Genomic DNA, 18,537 nt, shown 5'->3' with positions numbered 1-18,537 from the left:
AACTGAACAAGAGGGAGCAGATAATTAGGAAAGCATGAAAATCTCAGCCATTTATGTTCTTGAAACCAATATCTGGACTAAATATGGATGACTGTGAAGGGTATATGACCTCTTATTTCTCCCTTAGTGTCCACAGTCACCAATTGGAATTTTTTTTCAGCAACTTGGTGGAAGGATACATTCAACAAAGCAGAAGAAAGGAAATTTCAATGATAATCTTCATTATCAGGGAAAGTTTTCCTCTAGATGAAGAGTTTATAGGGTTTAGTAATCCATATGAAAGTGCATCTGGCTATTTCTCTGGATATTTGTCAATTTGCCAAACTGTATAAAAGTCCTCACAAAACAAACGAAGGTAGTTTTTAAAAAAATTGTCCTTGCATCTATTACAGAAAGTGGAGGGTTTACCTTTGTAATGTTAGAAGAGAAACTCAGGCTCATTCCGCACATGCAGAATAATGCACTTTCAAACTACTTTCAGTGCTCTTTGAAGCTGTGCGGAATGACAAAATCCACTTGCAAACAGTTGTGAAAGTGGTTTGAAAACACATTATTTTGCGTGTGCGAAAGGGTTTTGACAAGTGTGATTTGGAGGGAAAGAGCTTAGAAGGTCCTGATTAGCCAAGAAGTCCACTTAGGATTTCAAATGTTTGGTAGGTAGGCAGGGTTTGGATACTTTTCTTCTCAAAAATCGATGACAGTCAAAAGTCCATGCGTGCTTAAAGAACAAGTCTGAAACTCTGAAAGGTGCTGATTGAAAATATATACTCTAACTATCTGTCAATCGAGTGCTGGATCATATTCAAGGTTCTGTTGTTAAGGCTGTGAGTGGTCTTGGACCTGCATTCCTGCGGGATTGCATCTCCCCGTACTGCCCCACTAGGTCCCTCTACTCATCACAGGGGAATTCGGTGGAGGTCTCTGCCCCACCAGATATATAGCTGGTTACCATGAAGGCCAGGGCTTTTATGGCCCTCGCCCCTATCTGGTGGAAGAAGCTCCTGAGTGAGATCAGGGCCCTGCAAGACCTAAACTGTTTCTGCAGGGCCTGTAAAATGGAAGTTTTCTGCCAGGTATTCCCATCTGGCCCGCCGAACTGACTTGACTGTTACTGTCATTGGCCTTCCATGGATACGGTGAGGAGGGAGGGACATCACTGTCTGTGGCTGTTTTTTTACTGATTTTATGTATGAAATGTTTTTATGGCTGTTTTTATTGTTTGCCGCCTTGAGCCCTGTAGAGGAGGGCGGAGTATAAATGGGAAATAAATGAATGAATGAATAAATAAATAAATAAATAAATAAATAAAAAACAAATAACAACCCAGCTATCTGTTTCTTCCTGACATTAAATTCTGAAGAGGGGTTGAAGAATAACAACTAGTCACTCTTGCTACTGAAATAAATGCATTATTTTCTATTTGTCTTTCTTCTGACTCCCGTGTATGCTTCTTTTTGTATAACAACCCGCCCAAGGTAACTTATACATTTTGTACAAGGCGTCGTAGTCCATATAAGAGCTTTCTCTTTGAGGATTACGTTGCTCAAATTATATAACTTGGTCTTAAATCCAGAACTCCAGAAATACGAAAGCAGGTTGTGATTGGTGAAGTGGCACACCTGCTTTGGCCTGAGGAACTCTGGAGAGATGTTAAACTGAAAAGTTTGGTTTCATTTGAAAACTCTGCTGTGGGGCATACGAACATACACAAAAATGCCTTATATTGTATCAGGCTCTTGGTTCCTCAAAATCAGTGTTTTATCCTCAGACTGGCAGAAATTCTATAAGGTTTCAAGAAGAAGTCTTTCATGTCACTTAATGCCAGATATGTTTAACTGTAGATGGTGGGAGTTTGTAAAAGCTAAGATTTTAATGCCTTCTTTTTTATTTTTCAGTCCAGTGTTTCTCAAATGGGTCATTTGGGACTCCCTTTGGGAATGTGATCCACCTGTCCTGAAGTACAGGGACTTTCCCTGAGGTTTTGAAAGATGCTGTAGTGAGCCTACTCTTGAAAAGGCCCTCTTTGGATCCTACACATCTTTCCAGCTACTGCCCAGTGTCCCATCTTTTTAATGTGGGTTAGGTAGTTGAGAGTGTGCCTGCGGAACAGCTTCAGCTTTCGGGAGAATGCGTCTGTCTTGGACATATTTCAGTGTGGCTTTCATGCTAACCATGGGATGGAAATGGCTCTGAGTTCCTTCACAGATGACCATGGGTGCTGTGCATTTGGACCCTGGGTGGAAGGGCTGCCCCACACTCAGATATCTTCTTTTGGCTGGCTTCTTTTATCAACAACATGGTGTGCACCTGTCTGAATGGGGCATGGACAGCTGGCTTCACAGCAATTGACAAGCACTGTGCAATTAAGAAGAAGAAGAAGAACATAAGAACAAGCCAGCTGGATCAGACCAGAGTCCATCTAGTCCAGCTCTCTGCTACTCGCAGTGGCCCACCAGGTGCCTTTGGGAGCTCACATGCAGGATGTGAAAGCAATGGCCTTCTGCGGCTGTTGCTCCTGAGCACCTGGACTGTTAAGGCATTTGCAATCTCAGATCAAAGAGGATCAAGATTGGTAGCCATAAATCGACTTCTCCTCCATAAATCTGTCCAAGCCCCTTTTAAACTTATCCAAGTTAGTGGCCATCACCACCTCCTGTGGCAGCATATTCCAATTGGTTATAAGCTCAGGGGCAGAAGGATCCATGCTCTTTGGCAGGTTGTGTATGGGGACTAATATTTTTGTGGGGAGAGGCAGAGCCTCCAGGCAATAAGTGAAGCTCCATTTAGTGGCCAGCACCCCAACAGCTATCACTGACTTCTTGCATTGGGTTCAACAAGTGTGCTGCCCAATGACAGAATCTGTCCTCTCTGCTTTGCCCCTTGTTCCTTTTGTCTGTAATCAACCAAACAAGTTGTGGCCAGTGGAAAAAAAAGTTCTTTAATCACCTGCCACATCAAACATCAACCTATGGAGAAGTCAAAGTTCTCCCCTATAATTGTCACAATTACTGTTTTTCTCCACTATGCAGCGGTTTTCCAAGAGCATCGGTAATATCTGCATCTGCAAGATGCTATAAAAACCCTACCCGTTTTTGTTTTTGAGGTTCAGGGATCAGCAGGGCTTTGTAGGTCTCTTTTTAAGAAAAAATAATTTCCTTCAAGAATAGAATTGGGTTCCTCATCTCCTACTCCAATTTAATAAGCAAAATGCATATGTCTTAATAACTGTGAAACCGGGTTCCTTCTTTTTCCCTAATAACTCACCACGCCTACATGTTAAGAGTAAAAAAACCCAATATAAAACATCTAAATTAATTAATACTACCACACAAATAATCCTCACCCTCCACAAACCCTTCCTTAGTATAGATTCCTTTCTTCTTTCAATTAACCCTTAAAAAACAAAATCTAATAGAGAATTCTCATTGAACTCTCATTGATATTGGCATCAAACATTAAGTCACATTTTATCAGACAAAGCTTACAGTGGGCTTTGACAACTAGCCTATTCTTTTCAGAAACGAGAACATTAATTCATAGATTCATGGGAATTGCTGGGAGCAGCAGTATAGGAGGTTAAGAGAGCCTGCATCCAATCTGGAGGAACTCCTGGTTTGATTCTCCACTCTGCTGCCTGAGTTGTGGAGGCTTATCTGGGGAATTCAGATTAGCTCCAGTGCGCTCCCACACACGCCAGCTGGGTGACCTTGGGCTAGTCACAGCAGCTCGAAGATCCCTCAGCCCACCTGTTCACAGGGTGTTTGTTATGAGTGGGAAAGGGCAAGGAGATTGTCAGTTCCCTTTGAGTCTCCCACAGGAGAGAAAGCGGGAATATAAATCCAAACTCTTCTTCTTCTCCTTCTTCTAGATGCACGGCGCTCTTTTAAGACAGTCTCTCGCGAAAACAAACAGTTACCAAATGGGACCCAATGTTAACTGTTAATATTACGATGCTGATTTTGTTTTTGCTCTTCCTGCTGCTTTGTCGCCTCCGTGTGCAAGACCCAGGCTATGCAGTGCATCGAGGACCTTGAAGACCCTTTTCCTATCCATCATGAATTCTATCAGCCAGGTGATCTTGTCATTGGTGGGATGACCTCTCATATCTTCATATCCCTCCAAGACGCTTCCCTCATTCAACAAACTCCCAGGACAGGAGTTGGGATTAATGAACCCATGTAAGGAATTACCTTTTTTTTATATTTTGTGTTCTTGACAATTCCATGTCCAAACAAATCATTAAGTAATGAAGGAATTCAGTTGCTCTTTAATAAGAGAGGTATTAAATAACACAGAGTCTTTCCATTTTTTTTACTCTTTGTTTTGTCTGTCTTTCAAAGACAAAGGCTCATTCCAAGACATGCAGAATAATGCACTTTCAAACTGCTTTCAGTGTTCTTTGGAAGTTGTATGAATGGCAAAAAATCCACTTGCAAACAGTTGTGAAAGTGGTTTGAAAATGCATTATTTTGGCGTGTGCAGAAGGGGCCAAACACACACAACCGGGAGTTCTTTTACAGGGATGTTTCACTAAAAGACCTGCACACCAGTCGCCTTTCTGCTTCCTCCATTATCACCCATTGTCTTGCAAGTTCATTTTAAAAAGTAACATCTGATTGAAAATGCACATTACCCTGGATCCAAAGTGTAGATATTTTTAATTGCAAAGTGATAGAACGCATTTCCTTTAAAAAAAAAAATACCCATCGGCATTTGCTCCTGATAGGAGAATGTGAGTTCATAGAGGGAGAGAACATTGTTCAAGCATGCTGAAGAGGTGGGGAAAGGGTGCATTTTCGCTAGCTGTAAGGCAGGGCTATTTGAGTTTATACTGATAACAGAGTTGGTCTTGATTTCATTGCCTGGCCAAACTATACGCCTTGCAAATACTGTGAGTTGCATAAGACCTAAAAATACTCTTCCATTTCCTCATAAAGTTTTATCACACGTGTGTCTTATCACCGATGGGGATTACCATATTTCAATCTTTTTCCCCATAACACTCTATTTCATGGGATTACCAAGATGGCAGTAGACCGATAAATCCATGTAAGAAATGACTTTCTTTGTGTGTGATGTCCTTGACAGGGAAGTAGTGAAGGGAGAGCAGCCATGCAGCATTCATTTTCAGAGTGAAATGTTGCATTCTGAAAAACAGGGGTGCTTAGTAACCCCAGGGATTCTGCCTTTTTTGATGTATTAATAAGCACAATTTATCCAGATGCTTTTCTGCACAAGTCAAGCTGGAAGTGGAAATGTCCATGGTGCCTTGGTAACAGAACTACATGTTAGTCTGAGTGCCAGCAGCAGGTGTAGTGTTTAACAGCAGGTGGATGCCAATCGGGAGATCCACTTTTGATTCCCCACTCCTCCACCTGAGTGATAGAGGCCTATCTGGTGAACCAGATGTGTTTCCACACTCCCACATTCTTGCTTGGTGACCTTGTGCTACTCACAGTTCTTCTGAACTCTCTCAATCCCACCTCCCCCACAAGGGAGGGGAAGGGAAAGATGGTTGAAAGTCACTTTGGGTACACCTACAGGTGGGACAGGTGGGATATAAACCCAAACTTTTCTTCTCCTCCTTCTTCATTGTCCTTTGTTTTTTTTAGATGTATCATATTTATTCTATCTAGCATTTTATTCTCATCCACCTTTGGCCTTCATCTCCTCCCATAAACCTCTATCGTTACATTTTTGCGCTTTCCTTAAAAGTTCTCAATTTCTGCTATTTCTCTGTTTAATTAGTTGTATCTTAAATTTTTCAAGGAGCTTTACTTTAAGCTTTCAAACTCACAACCTATCTTGAATGTTTAATCTATGCATTTACAAAAAAAAAGTTGAAAAAAGAAGGAATATCTACCTGTCCATAGCATGTTCCCACAGCCACCAAATTATCAGTTTCTCTATTTAAATGTATTCTGCAGCCAGTATAGGACCATAATGAGTGTCAGTCAGTCAGTCGGTGATTTATTGTTTGAGTCACGGCCATGTTCAATGCAGAGATACATGCAGTTAAAACAGTAACTTGGTTAAAACAATAATTTAATGAGTGATTGATACATTGATTAACAAATTAAAATAAATTAGTAGAAAGGAAGTTCAGAAAAAATCCATAATGAGAAATGCAGGTGGACACCAGTTAGAAATGCATATTGGAACAATATGGTTAATTTCCTCTGTGTTCAGTATCATATAAGTAATGAAAAGAAAATGAAATCTTCCTTGATCTGTCCTGTACTATTTGCTGATATTAAAAGAGACTGGATTGGATGCAGCCAGTTTTTCCACTTAAAATGTTTTGAGAAGGGAGCATCCTTTCACTTCTAAGAAGGCCATAAAGGACTGTAGGAACCATAGTGAATAGAAACCATGGATAGAAACCATGTGTGATGGGCTCTGGTAAGAAGGGGCATTGTGTATGATCTTACAAAAAATGGGCTGGATTTAACCATGGGTCTCATTTTTGGCGGAGTTAATCCAATTGGCCTCCAAGTATAATAGCACACGTCAGCTTTCAAAACCCCAATCAGACCTCGCGAGCATCATTCATCAAACCTGTTATCAATCATATATGCAAACTGAATTGGTTTCTGTGTGAAAAGGCAATTATGTCTTCCACTTCATTATAAATGTATACCAGTTTCTTCAGGTCCATCGAATGCAATTTTTAAAAACAAACAAACCAAACTTCAGGAATTGATTCAGATGTTAGTTGAAGAGGGTATGGCGAATTAGTGAATTAAAAAATGGCTTTCCCAAAGTCAAGATCATCCATGGAGTTCCTCAATTGTGTAGAATCTTAACATTTCATCTTAGACATGGGGCCAGGTCTTTCTGAAACTTAATCTAAACACAAATACCAGGGCACATTCTGCACATTTGTGAACACCCTGTTCTTATTCAATATAATGAACCAACTAAAATCCACAATAACAGGGGACCTTTTACTTGTTTATTGCCATACGCTTGTGCATCAGTCTAGAAACTAAACAATGAAGGCAGGAGAAGGTTGCCCATCACAAGAAATAGTTGCTCTCAGTATTGCTAAGTATCATTAAATATCTTTTAGCACATCTCAACATGAAGAAGTTGTTTGCTAATGTGACGAATGTTCAACAGAAAAAAAAATAGCCCAGGATATGCCAATAAAGTTTTGTGAGAATTAATGATCCAAGAGACCTTGGCGTTGCATTCTTAAATTTTGTCACATTCTTATTGCAGGTCAATTCCAAAGCACTATCAATATCTCTTGGCTTTGGCATTTGCTATCAAAGAGATCAATGGCAATCCCAACCTCTTACCCAACCTTACTCTGGGTATTCATGTCCTCACCGGTTACTATAGGGCACAGTTGAACTATAAAGCTACTCTGAACCTCTTGTCCATGCCATTCCTCCCCAATTTCAAATGTGACAGCCAAAATCATCTCATATCTGTCATTGGAGGGTGTTGCACTGAAACATCTGCCAATGTGGCCACCATATTACACACATACAACATCCCACAGGTAAACAACATACAAGGGGTGGGTTTGGTGATTTCACACCTTGGGCACAAAAAAACTATGATTCGGTGGTAACCCTACCTCTTTTCTTTCAGCTGACTTTTGGGACGTTTTCTCCGGAGCAGAGTGACAAAATACAATTCCCTTCTATTTATCAGATGGTGCCGAATGCAGCTTATGAGTACATGGGAGCAGTTCGTTTATTTCAGCATTTCAGGTGGTCATGGGTTGGACTTGTGGCAATGGATGATGACAACGGGAACAGGTTTTTGCAGGCAGTGATTCCTTTGCTTTCAGAGAATGGAATATGTTATGCATTCATATTTAGAACAGGGAAGAAAAAGTATGAGGAAGAAATGTTCGCGATGGTGCTGGAAATACAAAAACAACTTCCTATTCTCCTGGAGAGCAAAGCCAACGTATATTTTGCCCATGGAGATCCTTTAGCCCTGCACCTTACGAGACTGTTGCTTTCAGCCGCAGAAAGCGGCTCATTTCAACCACTGGGTAAAGTTTGGTTCGTCACATCTCAGTGGAATTTTGAATCAATATCATATCAAATGGACTGGGATATACAAACTTTCCATGGTGCATTGTCTTATACACTTCACTCTCATCAGCCGCCCGGTTTTCCAAAATTCCTTCAGAACATAAGACCTTTCTGGGCCAAAGGAGATCATTTTATCCAAGAATTTTGGGAAAAGGCATTCGGGTGTTCATTGGACTTTTCAGAACCCCCAACCGAATACAGAGAACGTTGCACAGGGGAGGAGAAACTGGAGAGCATCCCTGGAATTTTCTTTGAAACGGACATGTTTGATCACAGCTATAACGTCTACAATGCTGCCTATGCCGTAGCACATGCTTTGCACACCATGTACATGTCCAGATCCAAATACAAAAGGCTAGAAGAAGGTGAGAAGCAGGAAATTCACAGCGTTCAGCCCTGGCAGGTAATTACATCTGTTGACTCCCTCTCTTTTTAAAGCTGGGAATCCATTATACATACAATCCAATCATAAGCAGACTTACATCATGGGCAGACCAGTGAAGGCGATAAGTTTTGAAAGTGGCAACTATTCTTAGGATTCTATTGGCTTTTCCATGAAGTTTTGCTGAGAAAGGATAAAATATACAATGGATGTGGGATGTCATCCTCAATCGTTTTGACGCCTTTCTGTTACGACAGCTTCAAGCACATGTTGCTATTGGAGTTGGACCAAAGAAAGGTTAGACAAAGATTTGAAACATTTCAGTTGTGTTGCTAGATGCAGCTAATGGATTTGCAATAGGTAAATTCCAGTTCCTTAAGTACATGGGAATAGTGCTCAAGATAAAATCATTTTAATCACTTCTCTTTCAAATATTTTGTCCAACCTTGAGGAACTCCCATATTTTACTGACAGTTGCCGTGTACTAAAATACTAATCAAATCTCAGGAAGAAAGAACTCTCCTACTGTCAAATATCATACTGCGGTATATCACTGATGATGAATATGGCATGGCAAACCCCAAACACAAGAATGGCCATCTTCATCTGACTGCTCTGAAAGAACAACACATGTGAAAAGAAATATAATGTGACACATATGATCACAAAAACATAGGCCCTTTCCGCACAGGCCTCCGGGCGCCCTCACGCCGGCAAGAATTCTGCCGGCGTGGGGGTGGAGGCCGTTCGCACGCAAGCGTGCGAGCGGCCCCAGCAGAGGCCGGCGCAGGAGAGGCGGCTCCGCATGGAGCCGCCTCTTCCCCGTCCCTCTCTTACTTGCCTCGTCGCCGTCGTCGCCCTGCTGTCTTCCTAAGCCCCGCCCACGCTGCCCTCCGACCTCCAGGGGTCGGAGGACAGCATGGGCGGGGCTTAGGAAGACAGCAGGGCGACGACGGCGACGAGGCAAGTAAGAGAGGGACGGGGGAAACAGCGTGTTCCCGGCGGTGCCGTTCGCACCGCGCCGCAGGGAACACGCTGTTTTCTCAAAAACACCCCTTTAAAGGGGTGTTTTTGAGGACGGCCTGACGCCACCCTGAGGGAGGGGAAGGGGAGCCAGGTCGGCGCTGCTGCATTTCAGCAGCGCCGCCTGTGTAAACGGCGGCCTGGGGGCGGCGTTTTTGCCGTCCCCAGGCCGCCGTTTTTGGCCCGTACGGAAAGGGCCATAGACATTAGGACACTATTGATACATTAACTAAAAACATTATGTAACAGATGAGATCTGAACATTTCTGCAGTATGTATGCGGCCGGAGCTTAATAGTTCCACAAAGTATGCTCAACCGTCTGCTTTATAAATGTGTTTGGATAAAGAGTGTCATTGTGATATATTAGGATTTTGCTAGCATTTTTCAGTATTAAAAGTCAAAAGGAGGGAAATGGCACAGCTTAAGTAGAATAATATTTACTCTGGGACAATAACAATACTAATCATGAAAAATCAAGATGCTTCGAGGTTCGTTGCAACTCTTTCAACTGTCACCTTTTTAATTACTTTTTCTTACTATCTAGCTCCATCGCTTCCTCAGAAGTATATCATTCAACAACACAGCTGGAGACATTGTACATTTTGATGAAAATGGAGCATTACTCACAAGTTTTGATGTAACAAACTGGGTCACTTTCTTAAATGGCTCTTTTGTAAGAGTAAAAGTTGGAAGACTGGACCCTCGGGCACCTCAAGGCCAAGAATTAATCCTTAATGATGATCAGATCGTATGGCATAGAAGCTTTAATCAGGTAACAGATTAGACAGTGTGATTCTGTAAAATAAAAGAGGAAAAACCAGTATTAGGCATTTCAAGTTAGGTTGGGAGACAAAGTCAGGACAAAGGTAATCCTGTAAATTGCTTTGCAGATGGGGGCAAGAACTTGGGTGTCTCTTATCCTATTCCAATATTGATCAAATGAAGGTAGCCATTAGAGGTAACCTGTTAGATGCAGATCTCACTATGCTTTCCATGCATAGATGCCAAAGTGATGCCAAACAGAAGGTTTTACATTTGTTAGGCACTGGGGGACTTCATGGGACATGTCAAACCTGTCCAAAATAAAAGGGCTTCACTTGAACTCAATCGGAACCACACTGTTCAGCAATAACATAGCAAATTAATTTCAGTGTTGGTGATGCACATTGGAACAGTTTAAGGTGATGCACATTGGAACAAAGAAAAACCCAGCTTCAAACATATGCCAATGTAGACTGAACTTCCTAAGACTGAAAAGGAAAGAGACCTGGGAGTCATCATGGATGGTTCAGCTGAAGTTTCAATCCAGAGTGCCAGAGTACAGATGAAGACAACTAAGATGATTTAGGGGACGGAACACTTTCCTATGAGAAAAGGCTAAAATGTGTGGGATTTTTCAGTTTACAAAAAGAGATCACTAAGGGAGAAATACAGCAGAGGTTTATAAAATTTTGCACAAAGTGAAGAGAGTTTACACAGAGATCTTTTTCTTAGTCTCCCAAAACACTAGACATTGAGGTATGCAAAGAAGCCGATGTGCAGCATATTCAAGGCAAACAGAAGAAAATGCTCCTTTATGCAGCAAGTGCTTGAAATGTGGATTTCATTGCCATTGCATATGGTAATGGCCAGAGGCATAAAAAAAAAGAGATTAGACAGATTCATGGTAAATAGATCTATCAGTGGCAAGTAGCTGCTTTAACTAAATGGAATCTTCATATTCAGAGACAATAAACCTCTGTATACAAGTGCCAAGAGGAAACATCAGGAAAAGATCAGAGGCTCGTTCCACACAGGCCAATAAACATGAGTGTAGGACAGTAAAAAAATCAGGGGGGGTGGGGGGGGCTTCACACAGATCCAGCACCTAAAATGAGTCTGTCCAGTGCTATTTCTGTCGAACCAGGGTTTTTTGAGAATCACACTACTACTGAATCTTTTCAAAAATACTGGGTTGCAGTCGCTCGCAAGCAAACAGCCGGGCAGGAGGTGCTTTATTCACCTCCGTTTTCCTTTTTTTATTTTGCGAGTTACATCCATGTACCTACACAGGTGCAGACAGTCGAATCATGAGACATCAACATGGCTGTGGAGGTTCATTTGGGCATGCCTGCGTAACTATGCATTGGTGGGAAGTAAATTTAAAAAAATGCAAAGGCATAACAGCGACCTGAATTGTTTCTGTGGGCTCCAGTCACTGCTTGCACGGATCAATGTGACCGCAGAAACAGGAAAATGCATTCCTTAACCCTGGCTGCAACTTGTTACACATTTGCTGTTGGGAAGGGGCCTTAGCCTCTACACCCTGTCGCTGGACCTCTGGAGGACCCAGTTGGCTACTATGTGAGACAGGATGGTGGTCTAGATCAGGGGTCTTCAAACTATGGCCCTCCAGATGTTCATAGACTACAATTCCCATGAGCCCTACCACTTGGCTATGCTGGCAGGGGCTGATGGGAATTGTAGTCCATGAACATCTGGAGGGTCATAGTTTGAAGACCCCTGGTCTAGATGGTGGTCTAGTATGATCCAGCAGGGCTACTGTTCATTCTTATGCTTACTGTTTATGCAGATCACTCATTAAGTACATTCTATGCAATCTGTTGGTATCGTTTAGATTTAGTGTAGGATGCAATGACCTTTTCTGTTTATGGACAGGTACTGCCCCTTTCTGTGTGCAATGACCACTGCCAGCCAGGCTACATCAAGCAACAGAAAGAAGGAGAGAAATTTTGCTGCTACAATTGTTTTTCATGCTCAGAAGGAATGATATCTAACTATGAAGGTAGAAGATATAGTATAAAACAAAATGTATTACATTCCATGCTACATCATAGTTGGCAAAGGTAAAAGCAGTCCGCTGTGCAAGCACCAGGTCATTAGTGCCTATGGGGTGATGTCACATCAAAACGCTGACTAGGTAGATTTTGTTTACAGGGTGATTTGCCATTATAGAATAGAATAGAGCTTTCACTTGTATACGACCCTCCCCCGAAAGGCTCAGGGCAGCGCACAACAAAATATATATCAATAATATAACATATAACAGCAGTATCAAACAGTAGGAAGATGGCGGCACGTTACTTGTCGAGTCCTGCTGAGCTTCCGGACAACTCTAAGTATCAAACAGTATTTCAAGTAACAAATATCGATAATCGAACCATCATCAACATAACATCATGACATTACACAGTAACAATATAACAACGTCAGCACAGCAAGTTAATTCACAATATACATGGCAACAACAAACATAGTATCATAATATCATAATCACAAAACCATGGGATCATAGCAACGCCATAATATTATACAACAATATTAAACATTGCAAAAACATAACATTATAAACAGCACTGAACATGGCACTATAAACAGCAAATCCACAATATAACATCATCTAATCAAAATTCAACCAAACTACATATATAATTCATGACAAATGACATTAATAAATCATGATGGTGGCTTTCTTTCAAGTAGAATAACTACAAAAAACTAAATTTAAACAATCTAAAGTAGAATAACTACAAAAAACTAAATTTAAACAATCTAAAACTGTGCTGTAATAAGAAGCGTAACCTAATGAATAATCTAAAAATACAAAGAATGTAATATCCTACCACTAGTTAAGTCTAACAATCTATCTTGAACCTAACACAGCTCAGTAAAATATAATAGCTCTAACTCACTATCTAAAGCTACCTAAAGCTAATAAGTACTCAATGTGGAACAAAAAACATATAATCCAACATCACGTCACATAGTCTGTGTATCAGGTAGACCAGGGGTAGGGAACCTGCGGCTCTCCAGATGTTCAGGAACTACAATTCCCATCAGCCCCTACCAGCATGGCCAATTGGCCATGCTGACAGAGGCTGATGGGAATTGTAGTTCCTGAACATCTGGAGAGCCGCAGGTTCCCTACCCCTGAGGTAGACAGTCCCTCTGTGATGTTAATGATTCACTCCCTCCATAACATCCCTCTGTGATGTTAATGATTCACTCCCTCCATTGTCTGTTCACTGATGCATTCCACCTGTGGGCCGCTACTGCCACCATGATCTCCTTGGGGCAGTGATGGCGAACCTTTTCGAGACTGAGTGCCCAAATGGCAACCAAATGGCAACCAAAAACCCACTTATTTATCACAAAGTGCCAACACGGCAATTTAACCTGAATACTGAGGTTTTAGTTTAGAAAAAAACAGTAGGCTCCGAGGCGCATGTTACTCGGGAGTACGCTTGGTGAAGCAACTGCGCAATGCTTCAAATGGGTGAATCATGACCCTAGAAGGGTTTACTCAGAAGCAAGCCCCACTGCCAGCAACTGAGCTTCCTCCCAGGTAAAGGATCATGCCCAGGCCAGCCTAGGTGTGTGTGGGGGGGTGATGTTCCGCCCCCCACATGATGAACTCTGTGCACGCGTGCCCACAGAAAGGGCTGTGAGTGCCACCTTTGGCACCCATACCATAGGTTCACCACCACTGCCTTAGGGTGTGCCTAGACCTGAGAGGATGAGTCAGGCTTGAGCTGGCTGCCAGAAATTGACTTCCACTGGAATCAAACTAAAGTTTGTGTGCTGTGTGGTTTCCGGGCTGTATGGCCGTGTTCTAGCAGCATTCTCTCCTGACATTTTGCCTGCATCTGTGGCTGGCATCCACAATGAAGGTGCCAGCCACAGATGCAGGCGAAACGTCAGGAGAGAATGCTGCTAGAACACAGCCATACAGCCCGGAAACCACACAGCACCCAAGTGATTCCGGCCGTGAAAGCCTTCGATGATACATCAAACTAAAGTTGTGAGCAGATATTTGATTGCAGTACTACAGCTTACCATTGTACGCTACAGGGCACTAATACAAATATTTGGTACAATCTATTCTTGGGGTGAAGAGGTGCTGTGAAAACTTGTTTTCAGGTTCCAAAGTGTAATCTGGAAAGTTCTGTGTGAGACCTATACCAGACCTATAACTGGTAGCCAACTCTGCTACCAGTTCAGTGCAATTCAGGAACTCGTTTCAAATGTGAACCTCATATGGAGAAATTCTTACGGGCTGCTGCCAATGATGGCAGTGGTTTGCATTCAGATGGCAGTGATTTGCATTATTGTTTTAGAATGTTTAACAAATTTTCCTTTCTTCAGATATGGATTCCTGTGTAAACTGCCCAGAAGAGCTACATGCCAACGTAGATCACAATAAGTGCATTCGCAAGATTCTAAACTACCTTTCTCACAAAGAACCTTTAGGGATTGTCCTAGCTCTCCTGGCCACTTCTTTCTTTCTAATCACAGTTATTGTTTTTACAATCTTTGTGCAATACCAGGACACTCCGATAGTCAAAGCGAACAACCGGAGCCTCACCTACATTCTCCTCGTCTCCCTCCAGCTTTGCTTCCTTTGCTCCTTGCTTTTCATTGGGCAGCCTGGAAAAGTGACCTGCGTTCTCCGACAAACCGCTTTTGGCGTTATCTTCTGTGTAGCCATTTCTAGTGTGTTGGCAAAAACCATCACTGTGGTTCTGGCCTTTATGGCTACCAAGCCAGGATCCAGCATGAGGAAATGGGTAGACAAAAGAATAGCAAATGCATTTATAGTTTTCTGTACTTTTATTCAGGCAAGTATTTGTAGTGTTTGGTTAAGCACTTCCCCACCATTCCCAGAAAGAGACATGCATTCGCTGAATGGGAAGATTATACTCAAATGCAATGAGGGCTCAGCTACCATGTTTTATTGTGTCCTGGGCTATATGGGTTTTCTGGCCACCATCAGCTTCACGGTGGCTTTTCTTGCCAGGAAGTTGCCTGACAGTTTCAATGAAACCAAATTTATAACTTTCAGCATGTTAGTCTTTTGCAGTGTATGGTTGTCCTTTGTGCCAGCTTACTTGAGCACCAAAGGTAAAGCCATGGTAGCCATGGAGATCTTCTCCATTCTCGCCTCCAGTGCTGGTTTACTGGGGTGCATTTTTTGCCCTAAATGCTATATCATTATTCTAAAGCCTGAGCTAAACAACAGGGAACAGTTAATCAAGAGAAATAACAAAAGAATGTAGATTTCTGTCTCGAGGTAAGGCATTAATTACACCACCTTGAGATGTAGGTATAATTGTACCTATATCAAACTATTCATCCGAAGGTTCGCTATTAAAATAATCAAAACAAATCTGAGCAGCAATCTGCATTGAGAAGATTGATGCTCCCATCGAGTCGAATTGGCATGCTATTCACAAGAGCTCTGCAAGCACAGAATGCTTCCAGTGGTTGATCTCCTATGTTGGATCAGGATTTCTGCTTAAAGACATATGGTGAATGTATTGTAATGTTGGACCGTGCCAATTAAACTAAAGCAAATTGATCGTTGTATGGTTGCTTTCTTCATCTCAGTATGGGTCTCACCATTCTTTACATCATCACTTGGTGCGTTACTAAGCCACTTTGAAAAAGAATAAGAACATAAGAACAAGCCAGCTGGATCAGACCAGAGTCCATCTAGTCCAGCTCTCTGCTACTCACAGTGGCCCACCAGGTGCCTTTGGGAGCTCACATGCAGGATGTGAAAGCAATGGCCTTCTGCGGCTGTTGCTCCCGAGCACCTGGTCTGCTAAGGCATTTGCAATCTCAGATCAAAGAGGATCAAGATTGGTAGCCATAAATCGACTTCTCCTCCATAAATCTGTCCAAGCCCCTTTTAAAACTATCCAGGTTAGTGGCCATCACCACCTCCTGTGGCAGCATATTCCAAACACCAATCACACGTTGCGTGAAGAAGTGTTTCCTTTGATTAGTCCTAATTCTTCCCCCCAGCATTTTCAATGTATGCCCCCTAGTTCTAGTATTGTGAGAAAGAGAGAAAAATGTCTCTCTGTCAACATTTTCTAGCCCATGCATAATTTTATAGACTTCAATCATATCCCCCCTCAGACGTCTCCTCTCCAAACTAAAGAGTCCCAAACGCTGCAGCCTCTCCTCATAAGGAAGGTGCTCCAGTCCCTCAATCATCCTCGTTGCCCTTCTCTGCACTTTTTCTATCTCTTCAATATCCTTTTTGAGATGTGGCGACCAGAACTCAACACAGTACTCCAAGTGCGGTCGCACCACTGGTTTATATAAGGGCATGACAATCTTTGCAGTTTTATTATCAATTCCTTTCCTAATTACCTTCGGCATAGAGTTTGCCTTTTTCACAGTTGTCATGCATTGAGTTGACATTCCCATGGAACTATCAACTAAGATGCCCAAATCCCTTTCCTGGTCTGTGGCTGATAGCACTGACCCCTGTAGCGTGTATGTGAAGTTTGGATTTTTTTTTTATTTTTGAACATAAGACATAAGAACATAAGAACAAGCCAGCTGGATCAGACCAGAGTCCATCTAGTCCAGCTCTCTGCTACTCGCAGTGGCCCACCAGGTGCCATTGGGAGCTCACATGCAGGATGTGAAAGCAATGGCTGCCTGCGGCTGTTGCTCCCGAGCACCTGGAATGTTAAGGCATTTGCAATATCAGATCAAAGAGGATCAAGATTGGTAGCCATAAATCGACTTCTCCTCCATAAATCTGTCCAGGCCCCTTTTAAAGCTATCTAGGTTAGTGGCCATCACCACCTCCTGTAGCAGCATATTCCAAACACCAATCACACATTGCATGAAGAAGTGTTGCCTTTTATTAGTCCTAATTCTTCCCCCCAGCATTTTCAATGAATGCCCCCTGGTTCTAGTATTGTGAGAAAGAGAGAAAAAATTCTCTCTGTCAACATTTTCTACCCCATGCATAATTTTATAGACTTCAATCATTCCCCCCCCCCCCCAGCCTATTTTGGAATAGGACATCCTGTTGTTTTCTGAGTGATATTACTTGGTTAGCAGAGAACATTCTGGGATTATTCATAAAAATTTCCCCAGTATCAGTCTAAGCGTGGATCAGGAATCCCTCACACATTTGCATGCTACTATCAGATCATCTTTTTTTCCAGCTGAAAAAAAGTAGCTGTAAAACACAGGTTAGGTGTGTGTCGGGGAGGGAGGGAGGAAATTAGAGGAAAAGATTTTTCCCCCCAAAATACTATTTCATCAGCTGTTACAGTAGAACCCAAGCAACTTGGGAGTTCTCTGTCTTTCCTATCACTGACAAAATTATAGTTGTCCTTCTTACTACAAGGCCAATCAGTGAGACAAACAATGTCTGTCTTTGCAAAATGCTTTTAAAAACACGTACATGTTTTTTTCAGAATTGGGTTTAGGAAGAAGGCTGTTGATTTTCTTTGTCATTTCCCTTGTACATTTTAAGGTGTGTTTCTTCAAGCTGATCTTGCCCATTTTTTTTTCACACAAAAATACATACCTCTGAATGACTTCGCACCTAATAACGGTGATTTTTTTTCTTTACAAAGACCCAAACGAGCATTTCATTCATCTTGATTGGGAAAAGTGGGTAAACAGAGAGAATACTTTCTTTTAAAAAGATATGCTGGTGAAGGAAGTTTTCAGGAGGGTAGCTGCAGTAGAAGCACCAGATTTGAGGCAAGCGGCACCCTCGGAACCTACAGAGTTTTTGACCTGTACATTTCAGAGAGGCAAAGCTCCTTTCATCAGATGAAGGGCTAACCAAAGGAGTCACTGTTAACGCCAAGAAGCCTTCTGCAAAGATGGTGCTGTCAGTCTTTTTGCTACTTCTTCTGCCTGGCCATACTGAGTGCAAGATACATACTAAGAAGTGCACCATACCAGAAGACCCTCTTCCCATTCCTCATGTATTTTCTCAGCCAGGTGACCTTGTAATTGGCGGGATTGCCTCACACATCTTCTTCTATCATGAAACTCCCTCTTTCAGTGAGCAGCCCACACAATGGTGGACAGATGAACCCACGTAAGAAACTGTCTTCTTCCTGTCATGTGTTCTAAACTAGGACAGGAAAAAGCCAGGATGTTGAATAGTCATTCACCTTCCATGTGCATTCCATCTAGACTTGTTGATCATGTTGTTTGCCTTGACTTTTGAATTGTAACATTAGCACAATCCATTAGCACAATTGTAACATTAGCACAATCCAGATGTGCATTCCATCTGGACTTGT

At 42.1% G+C, this 18,537-nt stretch overlaps 1 protein-coding gene across 1 annotated transcript; it reads left to right on the top strand.

The window, feature by feature from the left end:
- Positions 1–6,385: 6,385 nt before the first annotated feature.
- On the top strand, positions 6,386–18,333 carry LOC125444244 (vomeronasal type-2 receptor 26-like). Its single transcript, XM_048516676.1, has 8 exons — positions 6,386–6,402; positions 7,225–7,319; positions 8,240–8,460; positions 10,008–10,235; positions 12,122–12,248; positions 14,609–15,478; positions 15,523–15,533; positions 18,226–18,333. The coding sequence occupies exons 1-8, from the start codon at positions 6,386–6,388 to the stop codon at positions 18,331–18,333; spliced, it is 1,677 nt and encodes a 558-aa protein (XP_048372633.1).
- The last annotated feature ends 204 nt before the right edge of the window (positions 18,334–18,537 follow it).

The sequence above is a fragment of the Sphaerodactylus townsendi genome, linkage group LG15, assembly GCF_021028975.2.
Source record: "Sphaerodactylus townsendi isolate TG3544 linkage group LG15, MPM_Stown_v2.3, whole genome shotgun sequence".
Lineage (NCBI taxonomy): Eukaryota > Metazoa > Chordata > Lepidosauria > Squamata > Sphaerodactylidae > Sphaerodactylus > Sphaerodactylus townsendi.
Note: the sequence above shows the minus strand (reverse complement) of the source record. Positions and strands in the feature narration are given on the sequence as shown.

What these genes read in the sequence shown, in the direction of transcription:
- LOC125444244 (XM_048516676.1), top strand. An exon ending in ACAGCGTTCAGCCCTGGCAG is followed by an intron (nt 8,461 to 10,007) that starts GTAATTACATCT and finishes CTTACTATCTAG; the next exon opens with CTCCATCGCTTCCTCAGAAG. An exon ending in GGCATAGAAGCTTTAATCAG is followed by an intron (nt 10,236 to 12,121) that starts GTAACAGATTAG and finishes GTTTATGGACAG; the next exon opens with GTACTGCCCCTTTCTGTGTG.